We start from the raw sequence: 20,343 nt of genomic DNA, 5'->3' as shown, positions 1-20,343 counted from the left end.
GCAGCTTTCTCCCAGATCTTACTAAGCACAGGGTGTGGCGGGTGCGGCCTTGCAGTGGCCTCCTCCAGCGCACCTCAGCCCAGCGGTTGTTTCCTAAGGAGGAAAGTGAAATGGCTTAGGTGGATTTTAAAATTTTTGAGAGTCAACGCTGAAGCATAGTAAATATTTGGTGATTAAAAACGGGAAAAAGCCAAGCTCCCAACAGCACCGTGATTCACTGTCAGCAAGCCATCTCCTGGAAGAACAGCAAGGAAGGGCTCTTCAAGCCTTCCAGATAAAAAGCTTTCTTCAGATTAAAACCGTATGATACAAAGCAAGATCTCCATTTCCCACTGCAAGGTAAGCCGAAACCTGCTGCTATGCTGCAGCAACCTTGCCTATTCTGGCATATTTATTAAATTAAATGATGACTACCTTACCACATAGACATTCAGATAAATAAACAAGTCCTAACCTAGTAACCTGATCATGCCTGACCATTTGTAAATCGACAGCACCTCCTGCAGGAATTAATTTGCTAGTGTTAAATTACCTTCTATGTTAAGCCAGGGAAAGGAGAGGAAGGGACCCCCATAAAGTCTCCGAAGTTAGCCAGTGCTATGTCAGGCCATTGGACAAATAAGAAATGTCATTAGATACACCCAGATTTCTTGAAAAGAATTTCTCTATTAAGGGTCGGAAGAATGACTTATCACCAGACTTTTCCTGTGGTTTTCTAAAAAAAAAAAGTTACTGTTGAGGACTTTTGTTCTTGAATCATACGCATTAAACTTGGAGGATTCTTTTTTTGGAGTTAGTACTTAGGAAAACCTCTACACATACAACTAGACATACTTTCTATTATGAGCCTTATCTCTGGTTTTTACCTCATACTTCAAAAGCAAAAGGATAACAAGATGTTTAACATTTAAAAAATCACTTTGAATTGCTTTTGCCTTTACATTAGAATATGCAGAATAAGTCAGGTGAGCCTCTTTAAAACTGTTACCATGTTATGATTATACGTGAAAATGCCTCCCTTCAGTTTTTAAGTTTGCCAAGTTGGAATGCTAACTCCTTGGGGCTGTCTAGCAACCTTGGGTGACCAAGTCTGAAAGCCAAACAGCAAACCAACATTTTCTATAACTACATGTGAATTTTTCTCACCGTTGGGTTGATAAGAATATTGGGGGTACTGGTACTGCTTTATAGTTTCTCAGTGAAGGATAAGTTAACCAGAGATTTAAAAATTCTTGCGGTCACCTTCAAGTTAAAAAGGCACCACACTTTTATGGAAGTGTTAAATGATAATGTATTGAATTCATTTTAATTACAGGATGCATTTCAACATTTCCCTTCATGAACACTACAGGTTCAGAAATCCTTTAAGGCAGTAAGTATTGCATAGGTTTTGACATTATCAAAATTATAAAGTCTAAAAAGGCATAACATAGGAAATAATCAGTGCGACACTGATGAACTCAAGGTGTAAATTAGCAGTCTTTATCAATCTCAAATGCATGCTTTCTTTTTTTAAATGAAGAAGGAAGGGGATTTTGAGGTGCACAGTAAGTTACTGAAGAGTACGGGAGGAGGAATTCAAGTTCTCCTCTCCCAACTCTCTTAAAAATGTAAATAATCAAAGAGTTGCTTTACATCTTCAGTTAGCTGCTTGTAAATCAGAGGACATCTGTGTGTGCATATACAAGAGAAAGATATATATACACACACGCACACCAGATACACAGGTCTTACAGTAATTCTTCTAAATTACTTTCTAATAAATTTATGAAACTAGGACTGCCAATTCTCAAAAACCATCTGAACTAATGAGTATTTGTATTGTATTAAAAAGAGGTGTTTTTAAAATGTGGAACCATGATGATAATATGTGTGTATGTGATGGTTACTATGTATTTTTTTGAATTGCATGTTACTTGTAATTTGAACTAAATGATTTTTTCTATAGTTCTCCTTTACCATACGCTTTGAAACACAAGGGGAAATTTATAGCTAAATTTATGTTTGCCACACATACCTATGCTTATGAAATATATCTAAACAGTTTACTCGTTCATGACAATAAATGCTTAACCTTTAGAAGTAAACTGCGATCGCTGAAATGTCAGTAGTTGAAAGGCCATCTGTTCTAGGTAGAATAATGATCCCTTAATGACACAGCAGCCCCAACCCAGAGCCTATGAAGATGTTAGGTTACATGGCAAAGGGGAATTAAAGTTCCTAACAGAATGAAGATTGCTAATCAGCTGATTTTGAAATACGGCGATTATCCCAGTCTCCTGACAGGCGCAATGGAATCACAAGGGTCCCCCAAAGTTGAAAACAATGCAGAATGTCAAAGTGTCAGAGCAATTAGGTGTGAGAATGTGACTTGACTATGTTAGTTTTGAAGATGGAAGAAAGGGGCCAGGAGCCAAGGAATGCAGGTGGCCTCTAGAAGCTGAAATAGTCAAGCAGATTTTTCCCAGAGTCTCCAGAGCGAACCAACTCTGCTGACACCTTGATTTTAGCCCAGTGAGACCCATTTCAGACTTCTGATCTCCAGAGCTGTATTTGCATTAAGACTGAGGTAATTTGTTAAGGCAGCATAGAAAATTAACACATCATCCAAATGTAGCTAGCTTCTTACCCTAGAGCAAAACAACTGAAAGAAATTTAAAGTCTTACAGTAATACTGATCAACCCATTATTTAATTCATACCAGGGAATTTCTACAGCGATTACACTTGGCTTCAAGTAAATTCAAATCTTAAAAGTAATAAATGTGAATTGAAAAAATAATTAAACTATATCCATTCAATGTACTGTCATTCTTTTAATGATGAAAATGTCACAGAGTAATAAGGGGTTTTTATTTCAGTATAGGATACAAGAAACATTTGTCAACAGAATATGTTTTTACAGCCTCCAAATAGATTACTTACAAATATTTGCAAAGTTTATTCTTATGGGATTCATGTAGTTTTGTACTTGATGTAACAGTTTACAGAGATGAAAAATTAAAATAGAGCTTCTTATTAGAAAGACAACAGTATACAATTTAGTTAGCCCTTGCTAAAGGTATTTGAGAAAAAAGTGGAGATGTTTTTCTTTGCAGTTTATTGTCGCATGGAAGTCCCTCTGTTCTCTACCTCTGCTCCATTCTTTTGGTGTCACTCCAGTATGCTTATCTCCCGATAATGCTCTCTGTGCACTTGTCCTCCTCTGTACGTATCTGCGCCATGGCATCTGCTGTCATTTCTTCTGTCCCGATCTTCACTTGGACTGCGCCGTGGCCGTTTCCTTATTTCTCTTGGCTTGTAACTACCGTGACTTCTGCTCCGGCTTCTCCTGCTCCTCTCATCCCTGCTCTGGCTCCTGCTGCTCCTCTTTCTTCCAGATCCTCTCTTCCCTGGACTCTGGTCATGGCTTCTGGGCTTTCTGTCAGAATCAGAATGGCTCCGTTTGCTATTCTCCCTAGAACTCTCTTGTTTTAAAAACTTAGGCTTTTCCTTGTTACTGTGACTGCAAGAGTGTTCCTCATCCCGTTTTCTCTTCTTAGACTTGCCTGTCTCTTCAGAATCACTGTTGTTATGCCCTGAACGCTTGTTTTTCTTTCTTCTCCTCTTCTGTATTTTTGTCCCTTTGCCGTCGCTCTCGCTGCTGCTTTCTGAACTGTCACTAGAGGAGGAGGAGGAGGACAGTGGGGATGGGGAGGAGGAGGAGGAGGAGGAGGAGGAGGGGGAGGAGGGCTTGTTTTTATGTTTTTTGTGTTTACTTCTGCTCTTCTGAAGCTTTTTCTTTTTTCTATCTTTTTTCTTTTTCTTTTTTTTCTTCTCGAGTCGATCTAATTTCCTATTAGGGAAAAAATAGTAAAAGGCTATGTAAAAATAGTCTGTCCTTTCACTGACAAACATAAAATTTTGAATAGACAATACAGTTTCTTAGAAACATTAAAAGTGGTATTTTTTACCACTTTTACAAACACATTCTTTACTTTTATTAAACAACAACTCATTTTCTTCCTTTTATTCAAGGCACATACACAATAAGTTTAAATTAAAAAATACATTAACTGTCTTGGTATACTGTCCTCTATAGTAATGACTATTACATTTTTTTTTTTACTGAATCAGAATTTGAAATTATATAGTATTCTATGTAATCGTCACCGCGGCATAAAGAAAGGTCTGTAACATTAGCTGGATCAATTGCAAACTCAAATATAAACCTCTAATCAATGAAACATTAATTTTATGTATGTACTATTTTAAAATATGTAAATACTAAACAACATTACACTGTCAAAATTCAAGAACATATTCTCCAGAAATTCAGAATAAGAATATATTTTTACATTTTTAATACTCTATTTTAGTTACATAAAAGATCACATATTAGTTTTCAACAATTGTTTAGCCTTATTAAATAAATAATTAGGACAATTCTATTAAGGCATTATGCATTTCTAAAGAGTAATTCACATTCTCAGAAGAGTAACATTTATTTATATGATATATTTGAGTTACTCTGAAATAAAAATGTCCTCACTGAATTCTGTCCAGCCATCCTCAAAACTCCACATATTGAAACAACATGAGCTCCCTCTATTGGACTCACCAGACATTTCTTGGATTCTTTAATCCATAGGTAGTCTGTTTAACGTGATTCATACTTACTTTAAATTTTAGCATTTTCAGCATTCCTCATAAAACTGAGAGTAATACATGGCTCACAATATCTTCTAAGAACAAACTGTATATAAAGATATACAAATCTACTATGAAAAGTAAAACCTACAAATAAATCTATTTCCAAACTAAATTTTCTGAAAAGTGCAGTGACTTTGTGGTATAAGCTGAGTACATAATCTTACATTCATTTTCATATTCCTGAAAGACAAAACTATATTACTGTAGCTGAAGAATAAATCAATACATCAACGTGATACATGGTTTAAGTACCTTAAACTTAGGATCAGAGATGAATATGACCCTAAAATGAAACATAAGAAAAAATGTAGTTGAATTAATTAAACAGACACTTTTTAATCACCTGAGGAGTTTCTGTTTTTGTTTGGTTGTTAGTGACTTTAAAAATTCAACTTCTGGATCTTCTTCACCCTCGCTTGCAACATATTCCTAAATCAACAAAAACATCATTAAATTGCTAGATTAGAAAACAAGTTAGTTGTCAGGAAACATTTACAAATAAGTTTTATATTAGGGACATACTGTTGATGAGTATGACATTTTGGATTGGAAAGTGGAATTCAAAAATTTTTGTAGTCTACCTGCCAAGGAGGATCATAATGCCCTAAGAGATTAAGATGACTGCTTTATCAGGAGAGGACGATACAGAAACATAGATAAAATGTTTAAAGCATGGCTTCTACTCTCCCTCGTTTTTATTTTTTTTAACCTTTCTGCACTTTTATTTTTTAAAAATTTATTTATTTTTAATTGGAGGATAAATGGCTTTACAATTCTCTCTTAAGTTTGAATTTAAACACTTGTGGGTTTAAATATTTCCTTTTTAATTTAATGAAACATAAAACCCACGAAGGTCGCAAACTTTACAGGAAGGTCAAAACACTCACACTTTTTGCCTTTATAATTTCAACAGTACATTATTAAATATATTAAACAGTACATATACATAATAAATGGGCTTCTCTGGTGGCTCAGAGCTCTCTGGTATTCTCAGGTAAAGAATCTGCCTGTAATGAGGAAGACCCGGGTTTGATCACTGTGTGGGGAAGATCTCCTGCAGAGGGGAACAGCAACCCACTCCAGTATTTTTGCCTGGAGGATCCCATTGACAGAGGAGACTGGAGGGCTACAGTTCATGGGCTTGCAAAGATTAGGACACGACTGCGACTAACACTTCACTTCACTTTATACATAGCAGATAGGTTACACGTACAATCCCTAGCAATGTTTGAGATGGAATGTGACTCTCTCAGAGCAGCACAAGTTTATGCCAGTGGGAGTCTGGGTTTTAGTCTCAGCTCTGTCTCTAAATAGCCCCATGATCTTAGGGAAATCAGTTAACTTCTGTGGGCTCCAGTTTCCTCATTAAATGAAATAAATGGTTTATATTAGAACATCTACAACCCTTTAAACTCAACCATTTCTGGATCTATGTACAGTTTAATCAAGTAACTGTTTAAAATATTTTCCATTATTTTGAAGGGTTTGCTTTTATACACTTCTCATTGGTTCTGTTTAACGTCACTTCAGGGTAAGTTAGCAGGAAGGAAAAAGTTAACAACCTTATCACCAGATCAGTTAGGTATTTTATCCACAAAAACCCAGAGAAGCAGTTTCGTTTATTAAAATATAGGTTTAAAAACAATTTCTCATTTAGGTTAAAATAATAAAGAAGCAAAATCAAGATGTATTTTAGGCATTTTGTTTGCTCTATCTTGCCTTCCTATGGATATATGCATATTGGAAAACATTAAGTAGCAATTCACAAGCAATCACATTTAGATTTATAGACATTTTCAGCTTACTGATAAAAAGATCATTACCTGTGATGGATCATTTGCGGTCAAGTTTCTCCCCAGTACATTTCGTTTCAGCGCAAACCCACTGTTTCTCATCTCCGCTATTAGCTCCGAGGGGTGCATCGATGGCCCTGTTCACAAAAATCACAGTTTGAATGTATCATTTATATCTCTCTACCTTTTTCGGACTCCACAGTAGGAATGCAGTTGAAGCTTTGTTAAATAAAATCACAGCTAAATCAACTCAATAATCTTCTGCTGAGCAAATAATCAGATATGATTTTCTAAAACAGCAGTCTGGAGATTCAGAATAGAAAATAATTGCATTTTTCTTTACGTGCTAGGGGACTCTCTTCTTATGTAACTTTGTCATATTGAAAAAGATACACTTAAATGTTATCTTCTTGGTAGTTTTTAGTATAAAATCAAAGCAAAATGATAAAAAGACTGCAACTAAATTTTTAATAGTTATTCTCTCAGTAAGAATTCAATTTAAAAAGAGATACTTTTAAAGGTACATGAGCAATTTATTATTCTAGTTCCCAATTAAAAAATCCTAACCCTTATTTATCAAATACCAATACTGAATACATTGTCATGTGGTTGCTAACTCACACATACACACACACACACACACACACACACACACATGCTATCAGTAACCATCGAGTACTTTAGTTATAATCTTGCACATATACATACCCAGAGTTTGAAGCTTCTAGTCATTAGTTTGGGGTTGGTGACAAGCAGTTTTAGGCTGGTTATATGTGTGTATGTGTTATATTTTTTACAAGCTGTTGTTTGCACTTTAGCAAAATCCCCAAACTTTTTGAAAAGTGAGCTTGTTCTGGTAACATAATATGCTCTAAAGACAAATAATATAGGCTAAACACAGATATAATTAACAATAAAAAAATTTTAAACATCTATACTCTTCCCTCAAACATTATTTATGTAAGATAAGAGAGGCTCTTTCCTCCTTTTGCATATTCCAGTTTCACTTTGTTTTCCCTGCCAGAAGCAAATCATGACATTTCATGGAAGGTTTTAAGTTTCTGGCCTAAATCATTACATTGGCTCCAATGAACTACACTGGGCAATGTATCTGGAATACAGGGAAGAATAGGACAGTTCCTGCCAACAAGGAATTCATATGGGAAGTTGGGAGGATGGAGAAACAGTCAGAAACTGATATTCTAGTTTGCTGATTGAATATGTCATCTAATTTCTTTATTCTTTTAACTGCTCCACTGGTCTTTTAACTATTGATACTTATTTGCACACTCACTTACCTGTTACCATAAAAAACAAAAGGAAACAGGCAATACAATTTAAATCTGTTCTCTTGTCCGTAGCATCTTTGGTAAAAAGTTTGGTCAGATAAGTTCAGGTGTACGTCAATAACTCTTATTGGACTCTGGGCTTTACCATTCTATTCATATTAGCAAAAACAACTGAAAGTTGCCTATAGGTATTAGGGAGATAATTAGAAAAACTGCCTATTATTGGAGTATGGGAAGTATTAATAATGTGATGCTTTTATTTATTGGAGGAAAAAGCCTTATTTATTGAAAACAAAAACATCATAAAGCAGTGCCTTTGACTGATATATTTCATTTTGAAACAACATATTTTTTTTTATACAATTAATTCCTGTGGATTACTTTAATGACTTTGAGAAAAATTATTCAATTTGGCTGATAACATTGATAATAAGATGTTATGTAAAAAACTGAATTTTAAATATTAGTATGGACTGCCTCTAAATGGCACTGAAGTGCTAATACAATAGTTTTAAATTAATTATAGAGTGTTCACTTTGGTGCCTTCTCAAATTTCACATGTAGAAACATAATTTTACAAAGTAGAAAATGTCTTTCCTGAAGTGTCAAAACTACACTTCTTTGTCAACAACGTTTTAGATGTTAAATGAATTCAGAAAGCAAACATGTTAAGAATTAGGATAAAAAGCACTCCAGTGAAGGGCTAAAGAGCTTTGGCCATTATGATGAGAGGATACTGATTTCATCAAAAGATGGGTAATTTTAATAAAATATATTAGAAAACATGCTTAAAATTTTTTCATTACAGTACTTCCAACCACTTCAAGAAAATGATCTCTTTTTCCCCAGGCTGACAGAGATTATACAGACTATGAAACAAACATTACTCTTCCATCACTTATATTTCTCCAAAATCTTAACTGAGATTTTATAGTACATATGCTCAGCGCATACTTCTACACTGTAAGACTCTAAATACAGTGATTAGTGAAGAATCTAACAAACAGTACTCAATAAATAAAATAACTATTTTTTTGTCAGTAGCTATAACCATTTAGGATTATTATATATATATATATATATATATTTTTTTTTTTTTAACAAAAAATGCTCTTGATAGTAACATTTTTCAAAATCCAGACTTATTCACTTCATTTGGTACTTAAACTTCCTCCTTCTATCAACACAAGTTCTAGGTTTAAAAGATGTGACATATCAAGTTTAACTAAGATATATTTAGCAAGATATCTTTATACTTTCATGTTATTGTGATAGTGGCTAGGTAGAGTTAAACTGACAGCCATGACTCCAGCTGAGAGCTCAAAATTTAATATAATAGATTATACAGATATGTTTAAAAGACAGATTTTGCAAATATGTTCAAATGCAAAATGATTACTTTTTTTGGATACCTTAATAATTTAAATTACACATGTAGCTGGGCTTGAGGAATGTTTGGTTTGCTCTTAAATTTGCCATGGCAGAATGATTCTAGAGAACTCAGAAAAAAGGGCTTCTGCTGCTGCTGCTAAGTCGCTTCAGTCGTGTCTGACTCTGTGTGACCCCATAGACGGCAGCCCACCAGACTCCTCTGTCCCTGGGATTCTCCAGGCAAGAACTGTGGAGCGGGTTGCCATTTCCTTCTCCAATACATGGGTGCACGCTAAGTCGCTTCAGTCGTGTCCGACTCTGTGTGACCCCATAGACAGCAGCCCACCAGGCTCCTCTGTCCACAAGATTCTTTAGGCAAGAATACTGGAGCGGGTTGTCATTTCCTTCTCCAAGAAAAAAGGGCGTTTGTTTTAAAATGTAGGTTTGTAAGGTCCTTTCTAGATCACTTCAGCCAGGTTGGGTTAAGCCTCCATAGCCTGAAAACCAGTATTCCAAATTAGAAAAGCAGGTTCACGGAAGAAACTGTTTTCAGCATTCATTGATTTTGCAAACTTGCTTTGCTATGATATGTGGGTAAATATCAAAATACTGATTGTGACTATAGTTTGCAGTTCTATGTCCTGATTAGACCCAGACTTTATTCTACTAGAAAAATACCATGAAGTCAATGTCACAGAAAAAAATTCTCCGAAGGCAAATTACATTGTACTAAAATCATGTTTGTGAAGGGTTTAATTTGTTCATTAAGAGCATTCATTTTTATAGAACTAAGTAAAAGCAACAGAAGGTAAAAAATCTTCTGTAGTAAAATAGGTATTTTATCAGAGAATAATATAGGAATCAAAACCGCTGGCTGTGAGAAAGGCCCTGTCGCTGACTTCACAGAGGACAGCAGTCCAGGTGAATGCCACACACCGCACAGGAGGGAGACTAATGCTAAAGGCAGAGACACTTCCTGTGTTTCACTGTTAACCCAGGTCCATCTGCTTTTCCTAAGACAGAGGTATCTGCCTTTCAAAATTCATCACTCCTCTCAAACAAAGCATTACCTTCTACTATTTTACGGCATCCAGTGGGAGAAGAGAGGACACTGAGTTCTGAGTTCTAGGTTAAGAATAGCTGTGTTAGAAATACTTTGCCCTCCTTCCCCCAAATACACTAATTTAATTTATAGGATGCTACTGTTTACTGGCGCAGTGAACAACACAAACTGTTTGCTGGGACTAAAATGCTATTCCTAGAGTGAATATAATTTTGTTTGCAATGACAAGGGTGATCAATTTTTTTCCTTCTTGTTCTGTGTGTGTATTTTAACTTTATATAATGAAAAAATCTCAAACTTAGAGAGAATAATGTAAAGAGCTCTATATATTCATCACACAGCTTCAACAATTATCAATATTTTACCATTCTTGTTCTATTTACTACCTCCAAAGTATTTTTGTTTCTTTTTTGATAGTGTATTTTCTCCCTCTCCTTCTCTCTTTTTGAGGTATAAATGACCCATCTTAAATCTCTTTTAATCTAAAAAAAGTAGCCATTTTTCCTCCATATGCCCTCTTTATTGCTCTTCATTTGTTCAGGAAACTGGGTCATTTTTCCTGCAGAATTTCCCCCATTCTGGGCAGTGATGTCATTTAATATGTTCTTTTGACCCTTGTATTTCCTGTAAATTAGCAGTTAGATCTAAAGGCTTATTATTAAATTATCTGAGTATTTTATAACACATACTTTAGGGGAATAATGGAAGGTTTTCTAAAGTTTGGATTCAGGAAGATGACACCTGAAAACAAACACATTTTTGCTAATGAACTAGACTAAGGAAAAAAGGCTGAGACTTCAACTTGGTATGTTCTTGGTTTCACCATGTTATTTACTGTGGTCATACTAACATGACATAAACCTTAAAAATGTATATGTTTGAAAATAAACCCCCAAACACATCACAAATAAATTATGATTCTTATTTCCATGTAAAGTACGACATTTACTTCTTTCTTTCTTGAAGTTAAATTGACTATATATTGTGAAAAATCCACACTCCCTGTCACTAAAAAGGACACTTAGAAACACTAGTTATGTACGTGATCAAGAGGGAGAATTATCGAAATTATATTATACTTGTATTTGATTCCTAATATTATCTAACCTTTTTGCTTTAAAGAAAGCTTATAGGAAGTTATCTTAAAAAAAGACTGTAAAGGGGCACAGTAGGAGCGTGCAGCACACGTCCCAGGGAAAAAGTGAACAAAGCTATTAATAAAGTGTGTGGGTGATTTTTATTTATATAGATGAGAATGTTTTATGTATGATTTTCTAAAGGTTATGCAAGAACCAATTGTACTGAATTGTAATAAAACTGCTCCATACTGGGAATTTTCCTGACACATTGCCAGTTCATCTTAGTGGAGGTTGGAAACAATAGGGTTTTTTACTGCCCTTATCCAAGTTCATCCTGAAGAAAGCTAATCTGATCTCTATTAAGACATACAATACAAAGGAAAAATTAAACATTTCATTTTTGTCTGTGTGTCTGGAAAATACACAAAAGCAAGGAAAGGTGAAACTGCTCCTACTGTATGCTAGTGAAAAACCCTGTATTAAAAACAACTTTGCCTTACAGAATCAATAATGTTAAAGATATTTGAGTTTCATTTGATTATATCTTTACATTTTCAACTTAATTTACATGCAGATATTTCAGTGATGATACATCTATCACTAAATATTATAATAAAGTGATAAAGATAATAAAGTGAATTCACAGTTCTAGAGAACAAAGAAAAATCACTTGTGATGAATATGAAGTATTAGAGGTCAGCACTAAGTTTTAAAGAAGTTATGAGAGTATGAACACTCTTGAAAAGAAATGCATCCATGAACTTCAAAAACATTATGTTGAGTCAAAGAAGCCAGACACAGAACACATACTGGATGATTCCATCTATATGAAGATCATGAACAGGTAAAAGTAACATGGGATTAGAAATTAGAGTGGGTAGCTGTAGGTGGAAGAGGCCGACTGGAAAGGGGACTGAAGGGTATTTACTAGGTGACGACAACGCTCCATGCTCTAAATCTTGTTGGAGAAATTCATTACATGGATGCATACATTTGTCAAATTCAAACTAAATTTAAGACCAGCGAATTTTACTTAAAAATATATCCAGTCAGTCAACAGTGGAGCTTTCCTGCTGGCTCAGCAGTAAAGAAACTGCCTGCCAATACAGGAGACACCAGTTTGATCCCTGGGTGGGGAAAATCCCCTGGAGAAGAAAACAGCAACCCACTCCAGTATTCTTGCCTGTGAAATCCCATGGACAGAGGAGCCTGGCGGGCTACAGTCCATGGGGTTGCAAATAGTCGGACACGACTTAGTGACTAACAACCACGAACAACAGCATTCAACAGTAATTACTGAATGACTAAGTTACTATAGACTTTCACTACATTTCTAAACTAGGTCTCTCTAAAACTATGGAGAGACCCCTGCATAAGGAATTATAATTTTACATAGAAAGTGATTTTATAAATCAATATTAAGTATTACTGAGGGCTTATTATTTTATCTCACTAGGTACTTGAGAAATAAAGAATAGAGAACTTGGTTTTTGTTTTCAATCTTTTTGGGAAAGCTAGTTCATATAAAAGAATAGGAAATATATAAATTGTAAATTTGTGTTATACATTCAGAGAATAAGATGATAAATAAGATAATGTTTAGTATACTTAAAGCCTAACGATCAGTCACTAACTATTATTTACTAAGCATGTACATTGTGCAAAGCATTGGGAATATAATGATAAATGAGATACAGGACCTATTTCAGAAAAGCAATACTTTCTAGGAAAGAATTAGAAAGTGAGTTTGACTTTCAAACTCTTAATATAAGGTTTAGGAAAAGGTAAAACATAGGCATTTTAAATAAGTGGAACGTGATTAAGATTCATGTTTGGGTAGAATTATTTCTAGGTAGGTAGACTACCTAGATCAGGTAGACTACATATCATTCATTCTCCTTTTCCCGGGTAATCACTAATTTCCTTTACTTGACGTTGGCAGACCTTGAGTAGATGGAATGATATTAACAGGAAGAGTCATGTAAGAGAGTTATGACTGCGATCTGAGAATCATTAACACCCCTTTGAGATTATGGGAGGTGTAGCCTCCACTAGCCTCATACATGCCTTTTAACACAGAGCCAAACCATTTACTGAGAGAACAGGATTGCAATTAATTTGTTAATATCAATGGAATTTTAAGGCACAGCCACTCTAACAACAAATTTAATCACTGAATTATACCAGTGCTTATGGACAGTTCAAAATTACTCACTGGTCAAGTGCATCCATCTGACCTTTTAAATACTAGGAACTGACAAGTTTTACTGGTTACCCTTTGGTAACCATATAGTTTTGTTTCCTATGTCTGTGAGTCTATTTCTGTTTTGTAAATAAGTTCATACTATTTTTTTAGATTTCACATACAAATGATATCATATAATATTTGTCTCCCTGTCTGCTTACTTCCCTTAGTATAATCTCTATGTCCATCCATATGCTGCAAAGAGCATTATTTTATTCTTTTTTTATGGCTGAATAATGACCAACAAGGGCTTAATTTTCAAAATATACAAAGAGCTCACACAACTCAATAACAAAAAAACCACACAACTACATATTAAAGAAGAGAAGAAATGGTGTCTAACCTTCCTTCTTTATTTTGAGGTCAATCCTTTATTTATTAGTTTCAGTATCTGCCTACTTGAGGAACTTACCTTTAAAGAGATTCTGGTAATACTTTTTCTGCAGTAGAATTATGTTGAAGGATTTAAGAAAAAGTTCTGCCATCAGATGTAATGCTGTCTCAGTGGCTACGCTGGGAGGATTCAACTTCTTCAAAGCATTACACAGAAGAACTCAGTAACAGATACAGTGGGATAGGCCAGACAGTCAACTGAGTTTATCATCTTTTTAAAGAAAATCACTCCAGCATGCTCCTAGGTGTCTTTCTAGTACAAGCTTATGATCAGACAATTATTTTGTTAAATTTCCCAAACATGTTCTCAAGCAACAAAACTTCCTCCCACATGAAAGACTGATGGAAAGATGGAGGAGCAGCATGTGGGAGCTCTGTTGCAGACAACTGCTATCAGTGCTACAGCTTAGTGTAACTTTCTTCAAGAAAAACTCAATCAAATCTTAGGGGAAATAAGGCAAGGAAAAGAGTACTGACATGCAAACAAATGTTTGCAACAAGTATAAAATAATACCTCAATTTAAGCTACTTATTAATTTTCATATTGTTTAAACACACTAAAAGCTTTGGCATAAACAAGAATGGATAGAGACACTTGAAACATTAAGTATCAAACATCATTTTGGCTGTTAGAGATATGGCGGGAACTCTTATTTAGGCATTAATACAGAGAAAGAAATTTTGTATATGTCAAGAATATCCAGTGGCACCATTCTGAACTTAAAATTTACTTTTATTAGAAATGTGAAACTTACCATGGTATCATATAGTCTTAAATTACAGCTAAGTTTAAAAAAATGGCAAAATAACTTTAAATATATGGCAACTCAGACTTAAAAGCAATACAGAGATCAATTTATCTGGATCAGAAACCAACAGCCAACAACTGGTAGATATACCTAGACGATAACCAAGTACTGCCAGAGACTGGGCAAGGACTAGCTGAAGAGATGAAAATTCCTGGGGCCCAACCTTAAAGGGGCCCTGACACTTTTGTGAGTTCTACTTCCAGAAACCCCATCAAGTTCTCACTGTCAACAGCAAAGAACAATCCCCTTGTACTTCCCTTCCAATAGTGGGAAGGGAGAAGTAACTATATTGAAATATGCCCAGAGCATTTTGTTGCCTTGAACAAGTACTTAACCTCAAAGGAAGCTATGGCTCAGTGGTAAAGAATCCACCTACCAATGCAGGAGATGAGGGTTAGAGTCTTGGATTGGGAAGATTCCCTGGAGAAGCAAATGGCAACCCACTCCAGTATTCTTGCCTGGAAAACCCATGGACAGAGGAGCCTAGTGGGCTACCATCCACGGGGTTGCAAAGAGTTGAACACGACTTACTGACCAAGCAACAACCACAATAACCTACGTGAGGGAAGAAAGCAGCTGTATGAAGTGAAGGGAAAAAAGCTGAGAAACACTTGTGAAGGTTACAGCCCAGGGGCAGAGGCTTACTAAAAGAGTGAAACTTAGTCACAGAATTATATGACAGAATGTTTCCCCTTCCTTCCCTCATATCTTACCACTGCATCAGCAGGGTTCCTGTAAAATATCAGATTACAACTGAAGCCAGGCTCAGCCTCTATTAACAGAATCTGTAGGAAAACCCAAAGATAAAAGAGGAGACAAAAGGACACCAGAGGAAACTTATCCTTTAAAATTTACAGCTACAACAAAGAGTAAGAAGAATCTAACTGCTAGCCAGACAAACATAAAACCTCACTCTAAAGGCCTATTTACCTTGGTTCTGTCTACCTGATACAGTATGTCTGGCGTTCAACCAAAAATTATAAGTTTGCTAGGAGGCAAAAACCATAGTCTGGAGAGACAAAGCAAGCATCAGAATCAAACTCAGCTATAATGAAGATTCTGGAATTATCAGATTGGGAATCTAAAATAACAAGATTCATATGCTAAGGGCTCTAACAGCAAAAGTGGACAACATGCAAAACAGATGGGTAATGTGAGCAGAGAGATGGAAACTCTGAGAAATAATCTAATGGAAATGATAGGGAAAAAAAACACTAACAGAAGTAAAGAATGCCTTTGATGAGCTCATCAGCAGACTAGGTGTAACTGAGGAAAGAATCAAGAAGCTTTTAAGATAGGTCAACAGAAGCTTCTCAAACTGAACAGAAAATTTTTTAAAACATGGGCCTCACGTGAGGGAGTCAGAATATCCAAAAACTGTAGGACAATTACAAAAGGTGTAACATATGTACAATAGGAATACCAGAAAGAGATAAAAGAATGGGAAAAAAAACCTGCAATAATAATGGCCGAGATTTTTCAACACTAATGATAGATTCCAAAACACAAATCCAGGAAGTTCAGAGAACACCAAGCAGTACAAAATACAAAACAATCCATACCCAGGTATATGATATTCAAACTGCAGGAAATAAAAGATGCAGAGAAAGATGAAAGATATCAGAGGGGGAAAAAAACTTAAGAGAGGAACAAGGATAAGAATCCTATGAGACTTCTCTTAGGAAACCATTCAAGTAAGGAGAGTAGGCTGAACTATTTAAAGGTTGAAAGGAAAAACCCACTAGTATAGAAATTATCCAGTACCCAGTAAATTATCCTTCAAAAGAAGAAATACAAGATAAATATTTTATTCTTCTTATTCTTAACTGATCTAACAGATAACACCTTATTCAAAATGATAACTGCAATAATACATTGGATGCGTTATATTAATAACTATGGATAAATGAAATGTATGCAGCAATGTTGCAAGAGATAGGAGGAAGGAACTGGTAAACCCAATTGGTTTACTCTGTTATAAGACACTGGTACTATGTGTGAAGTGGTATAGAGTTATTTGTAAGTGGACTTAGGTTAGTTCTAAATGTATACTGGAAATTCTAGGATGGCAACTAAAAAAGTAAGCATAAATGATATGCTACGAGAGGACAGAAAATGGAATCACATAAAATACTCAATTAAAACCAGAGAAAGCAAAGAATGGAAGACAAAAACAAAGAACAAGGGCAACAAATAGAAAACAATTATAAATATGGTAGATCTTAATCCGGAGAAGGCAATGGCAACCCACTCCAGTCCTCTTGCCTGGAAAATCCCATGGACGGAGGAGCCTGGTGGGCTGCAGTCCATGGGGTTGTGAAGAGTCGGACATGACTGAGTGACTTCACTTTCACTTTTCACTTTCATGCATTGGAGAAGGAAATGGCAACCCACTCCAGTGTTCTTACCTGGAGAATCCCAGGGACAGGAGCCAGGTGGGCTGCTGTCTATGGGGTCGCACAGAGTCGGACACAACTGACGCGACTTAGCAGCAGCAGCAGCAGCAGATCTTAATCCAATTGTATCCATAATAGATTTAAAAAACATCCAACTATATGTTGCCTACAAGAAACCCAGTTTAGGGTGTCTTAAAAAGTGGGGTCTAGTCCTGCCTCAGTTTACTATGCTGTTTCCCTAGTTGGCTCTCAACCCTCCATCAGATTGTATTGCTCTTAAATTGCTAACCCCCACCTCTTTGCAATCCCTCTTTCTTGGTCAATAATCTCAACTCCTACATCACAAGGAAGCTGTGAGAAAAAAATCCTCCACCCTTTCTTCCCTTCCTTCATCTGCAGACCTATCCACGCCTCCTGTTGGTTCCCCCTCCAGGCACTTGGCCCCTTCCAGTGAGGGAGTCATGGCTCTTGACTCCATCATCCGTCAGTCCTTCTGTGAGACCACTTGACCAAATTTAGTGCACATGTGGAATGTTTTACAGAATTTAAAGCATCTTTTAAAATTGGATTTTATCCTTAATTGCTTATTGTTCCACTTAAGATTAAAATAAATAATAAATAAAATAAAGTAATAAAGCATTACATCAGCAGTATGATTTAATACTTGCCAAAGGTATCTTTTGATCTCTTGGTTTTATTAAAATTGATTTATTAATTGCTAGACAATTATTTGCATGAAATCTCACACTGATTTCAACAAAAGATCAGAATTAAAACTCTTAGGTAGATACAAAAACTATATAGATTGTTTTCATTTTTGTTTCTGTAATGTTTATGATACCTTTTAACTTTTAGTTTTGACTGCCTTGATTATGTGACTTTTCAATAAAAATTTTCAGTCTTAAAAAAAAAAAAAGAAACCCAGTTTAAAGACACTGAGGGAAAAAAAAAGATTAAAAGTAAAGATATAGAGAAAGATATACCATGCTAACACTAATAAAATAAAGCTGGAGTATCACTTTATTTTCAGATAAAGCATATTTCAGACCAAGGAATATACTTTCAGACCAATCCTTTATGAAAGATAAACAGAGACAATTACATAATGAAAATAGGGCACATTAACACATAACAATCCCAAATGTGTATGCACCTAGTAAGACAGTATTAAAATACGTGAGGCCAAAACTGATATAAATGTTTTCAGAAATAGATAAATCCCCTATCATAGTTGGAGTGAACTTCAGGACTCCTCTATCAGAAACTGACAGATTTACCAGGCAAAAAATCAGCAGGACGTAGTTGAACAGCACCATTCCCATCAATTGGATCTAGTTGTTATTTATTGAGCACTTCATCCAATCAAAGCAGAATATACATTCTTCTCAAGCTTATATGGAAAAGTCACCAAGACTACATTCTGAGCCATAAGATACACCTTCAGTTCAGTTCAGTTCAGTTGCTCAGTTGTATCTGACTCTTTGCGACCCCATCAATTGCAGCACACCAGGCCTCCCTGTCCATCACCAACTCCCGGAGTTCACTCAGTCTCAAGTCCATCGAGTCAGTGATGCCATCCAGCCATCTCATCCTCTGTCATCCCCTTCTCCTCCTGCCCTCAATCCCTCCCAGCATCAGAGTCTTTTCCAATGAGTCAACTCTTCGCATGAGGTGGCCGAAGTACTGGCCATCATTCCTTCTAAAGCATCATTCCTTCCAAAGAACACCCAGGACTGATCTCCTTTAGAACGGACTGGTTGGATCTCCTTGCAGTCCAATGGACTCTCAAGAGTCTTCTCCAACACCACAGTTCAAAAGCATCAATTCTTCCACGCTCAGCTTTCTTTATAGTCCAACTCTCACATCCATACATGACTATTGGAAAAACCATAGACTTGACTAGACAGACCTTTGTTGGCAAAGTAATGTCTCTGCTTTTGAATATGCTGTCTAGGTTGGTCATAACTTTCCTTCCAAGGAGTAAGCGTCTTTTAATTTCATGGCTCCAATCACCATCTGCAGTGATTTTGGAGCCCAAAAATAAAGTCTGACACTGTTTCCACTGTTTCCCCATCTATTTCCCATGAAGTGATGAGACCAGATGCCATGATCTTCGTTTTCTGAATGTTGAGCTTTAAGCCAACTTTTTCACTCTCCACTTTCACTTTCATCAAGAGGCTTTTGAGTTCCTCTTCACTTTCTGCCATAAGGGTGGTGTCATCTGCATATCTGAGGTTATTGATATTTCTCCCTGCAATCTTGATTCCAGCTTGTGCTTCTTCCAGCCCAGCGTTTCTCATGATGTACTCTGCATATAAGTTAAATAAGCAGGGTGACAATATACAGCCTTGACGTACTCCTTTTCCTATTTGGAACCAGTCTGTTGTTCCATGTCCAGTTCTAACTGTTGCTTCCTGACCTGCATACAGATTTCTCAAGAGGCAGGTCAGGTGGTCTGGTATTCCCATCTCTTTCAGAATTTTCCACAGTTTATTGTGATCCACACAGTCAAAGGCTTTGGCATAGTCAATAAAGAAGAAATAGATCTTTTTCTGGAACTCTTTGCTTTTTCGATATCCAGCGGATGTTGGCAATTTGATCTCTGGTTCCTCTGCCTTTTCTAAAACCAGCTTGAACATCTGGAGGTTCACGGTTCACATACTGCTGAAGCCTGGCTTGGAGAATTTTGAGCATTACTTTACTAGCGTGTGAGATGAGTGCAACTGTGCGGTAGTTTAAGCATTCTTTGGCATTGCCTTTCTTTGGGATTGGAATGAAAACTGACCTTTTCCAGTCCTGTGGCCACTGCTGAGTTTTCCAAGTTTGCTGGCATATTGAGTGCAACACTTCGACAGCATCATCTTTCAGGATTTGAAATAGCTCAACTGGAATTCCATTACCTCCACTAGCTTTGTTCCTAAGGCCCACTTGACTTCACATTCCAGGATGTCTGGCTCTAGGTCAGTGATCACACCATCGTGATTATCTTGGTCGTGAAGATATTTTTTGTACAGTTCTTCTGTGTATTCTTGCCGCCTCTTCTTAATATTTTCTGCTTCTATTAGGTTCATACCATTTCTGTCCTTTATCAAGCCCATCTTTGCATGAAATGTTCCCTTGGTATCTCTAATTTTCTTGAAGAGATCTCTAGTCTTTCCCATTCTGTTGCTTTCCTCTATTTCTTTGCATTGATCGCTGAAGAAGGTTTTCTTAT

At 36.1% G+C, this 20,343-nt stretch overlaps 1 protein-coding gene across 1 annotated transcript in view; it reads right to left on the bottom strand.

Annotated features, from left to right (window-relative positions):
* Nucleotides 1–2,695: 2,695 nt before the first annotated feature.
* The window catches only part of CIR1 (corepressor interacting with RBPJ, CIR1), a 41,904-nt gene continuing 24,256 nt past the window's right edge, over nt 2,696–20,343 (bottom strand). Inside the window, 5 exon segments of the mRNA XM_019970665.2 lie at nt 2,696–2,748; nt 3,132–3,177; nt 3,180–3,834; nt 5,035–5,120; nt 6,515–6,621. Of these exon segments, the coding sequence (XP_019826224.2) occupies nt 2,696–2,748; nt 3,132–3,177; nt 3,180–3,834; nt 5,035–5,120; nt 6,515–6,621 (947 nt within the window).

This window comes from Bos indicus, chromosome 2, assembly GCF_029378745.1.
Source record: "Bos indicus isolate NIAB-ARS_2022 breed Sahiwal x Tharparkar chromosome 2, NIAB-ARS_B.indTharparkar_mat_pri_1.0, whole genome shotgun sequence".
Classification (NCBI taxonomy): domain Eukaryota; kingdom Metazoa; phylum Chordata; class Mammalia; order Artiodactyla; family Bovidae; genus Bos; species Bos indicus.
The sequence above is the reverse complement of the archived record's forward strand: the minus strand, read 5'-3'. Positions and strand labels throughout refer to the sequence as shown.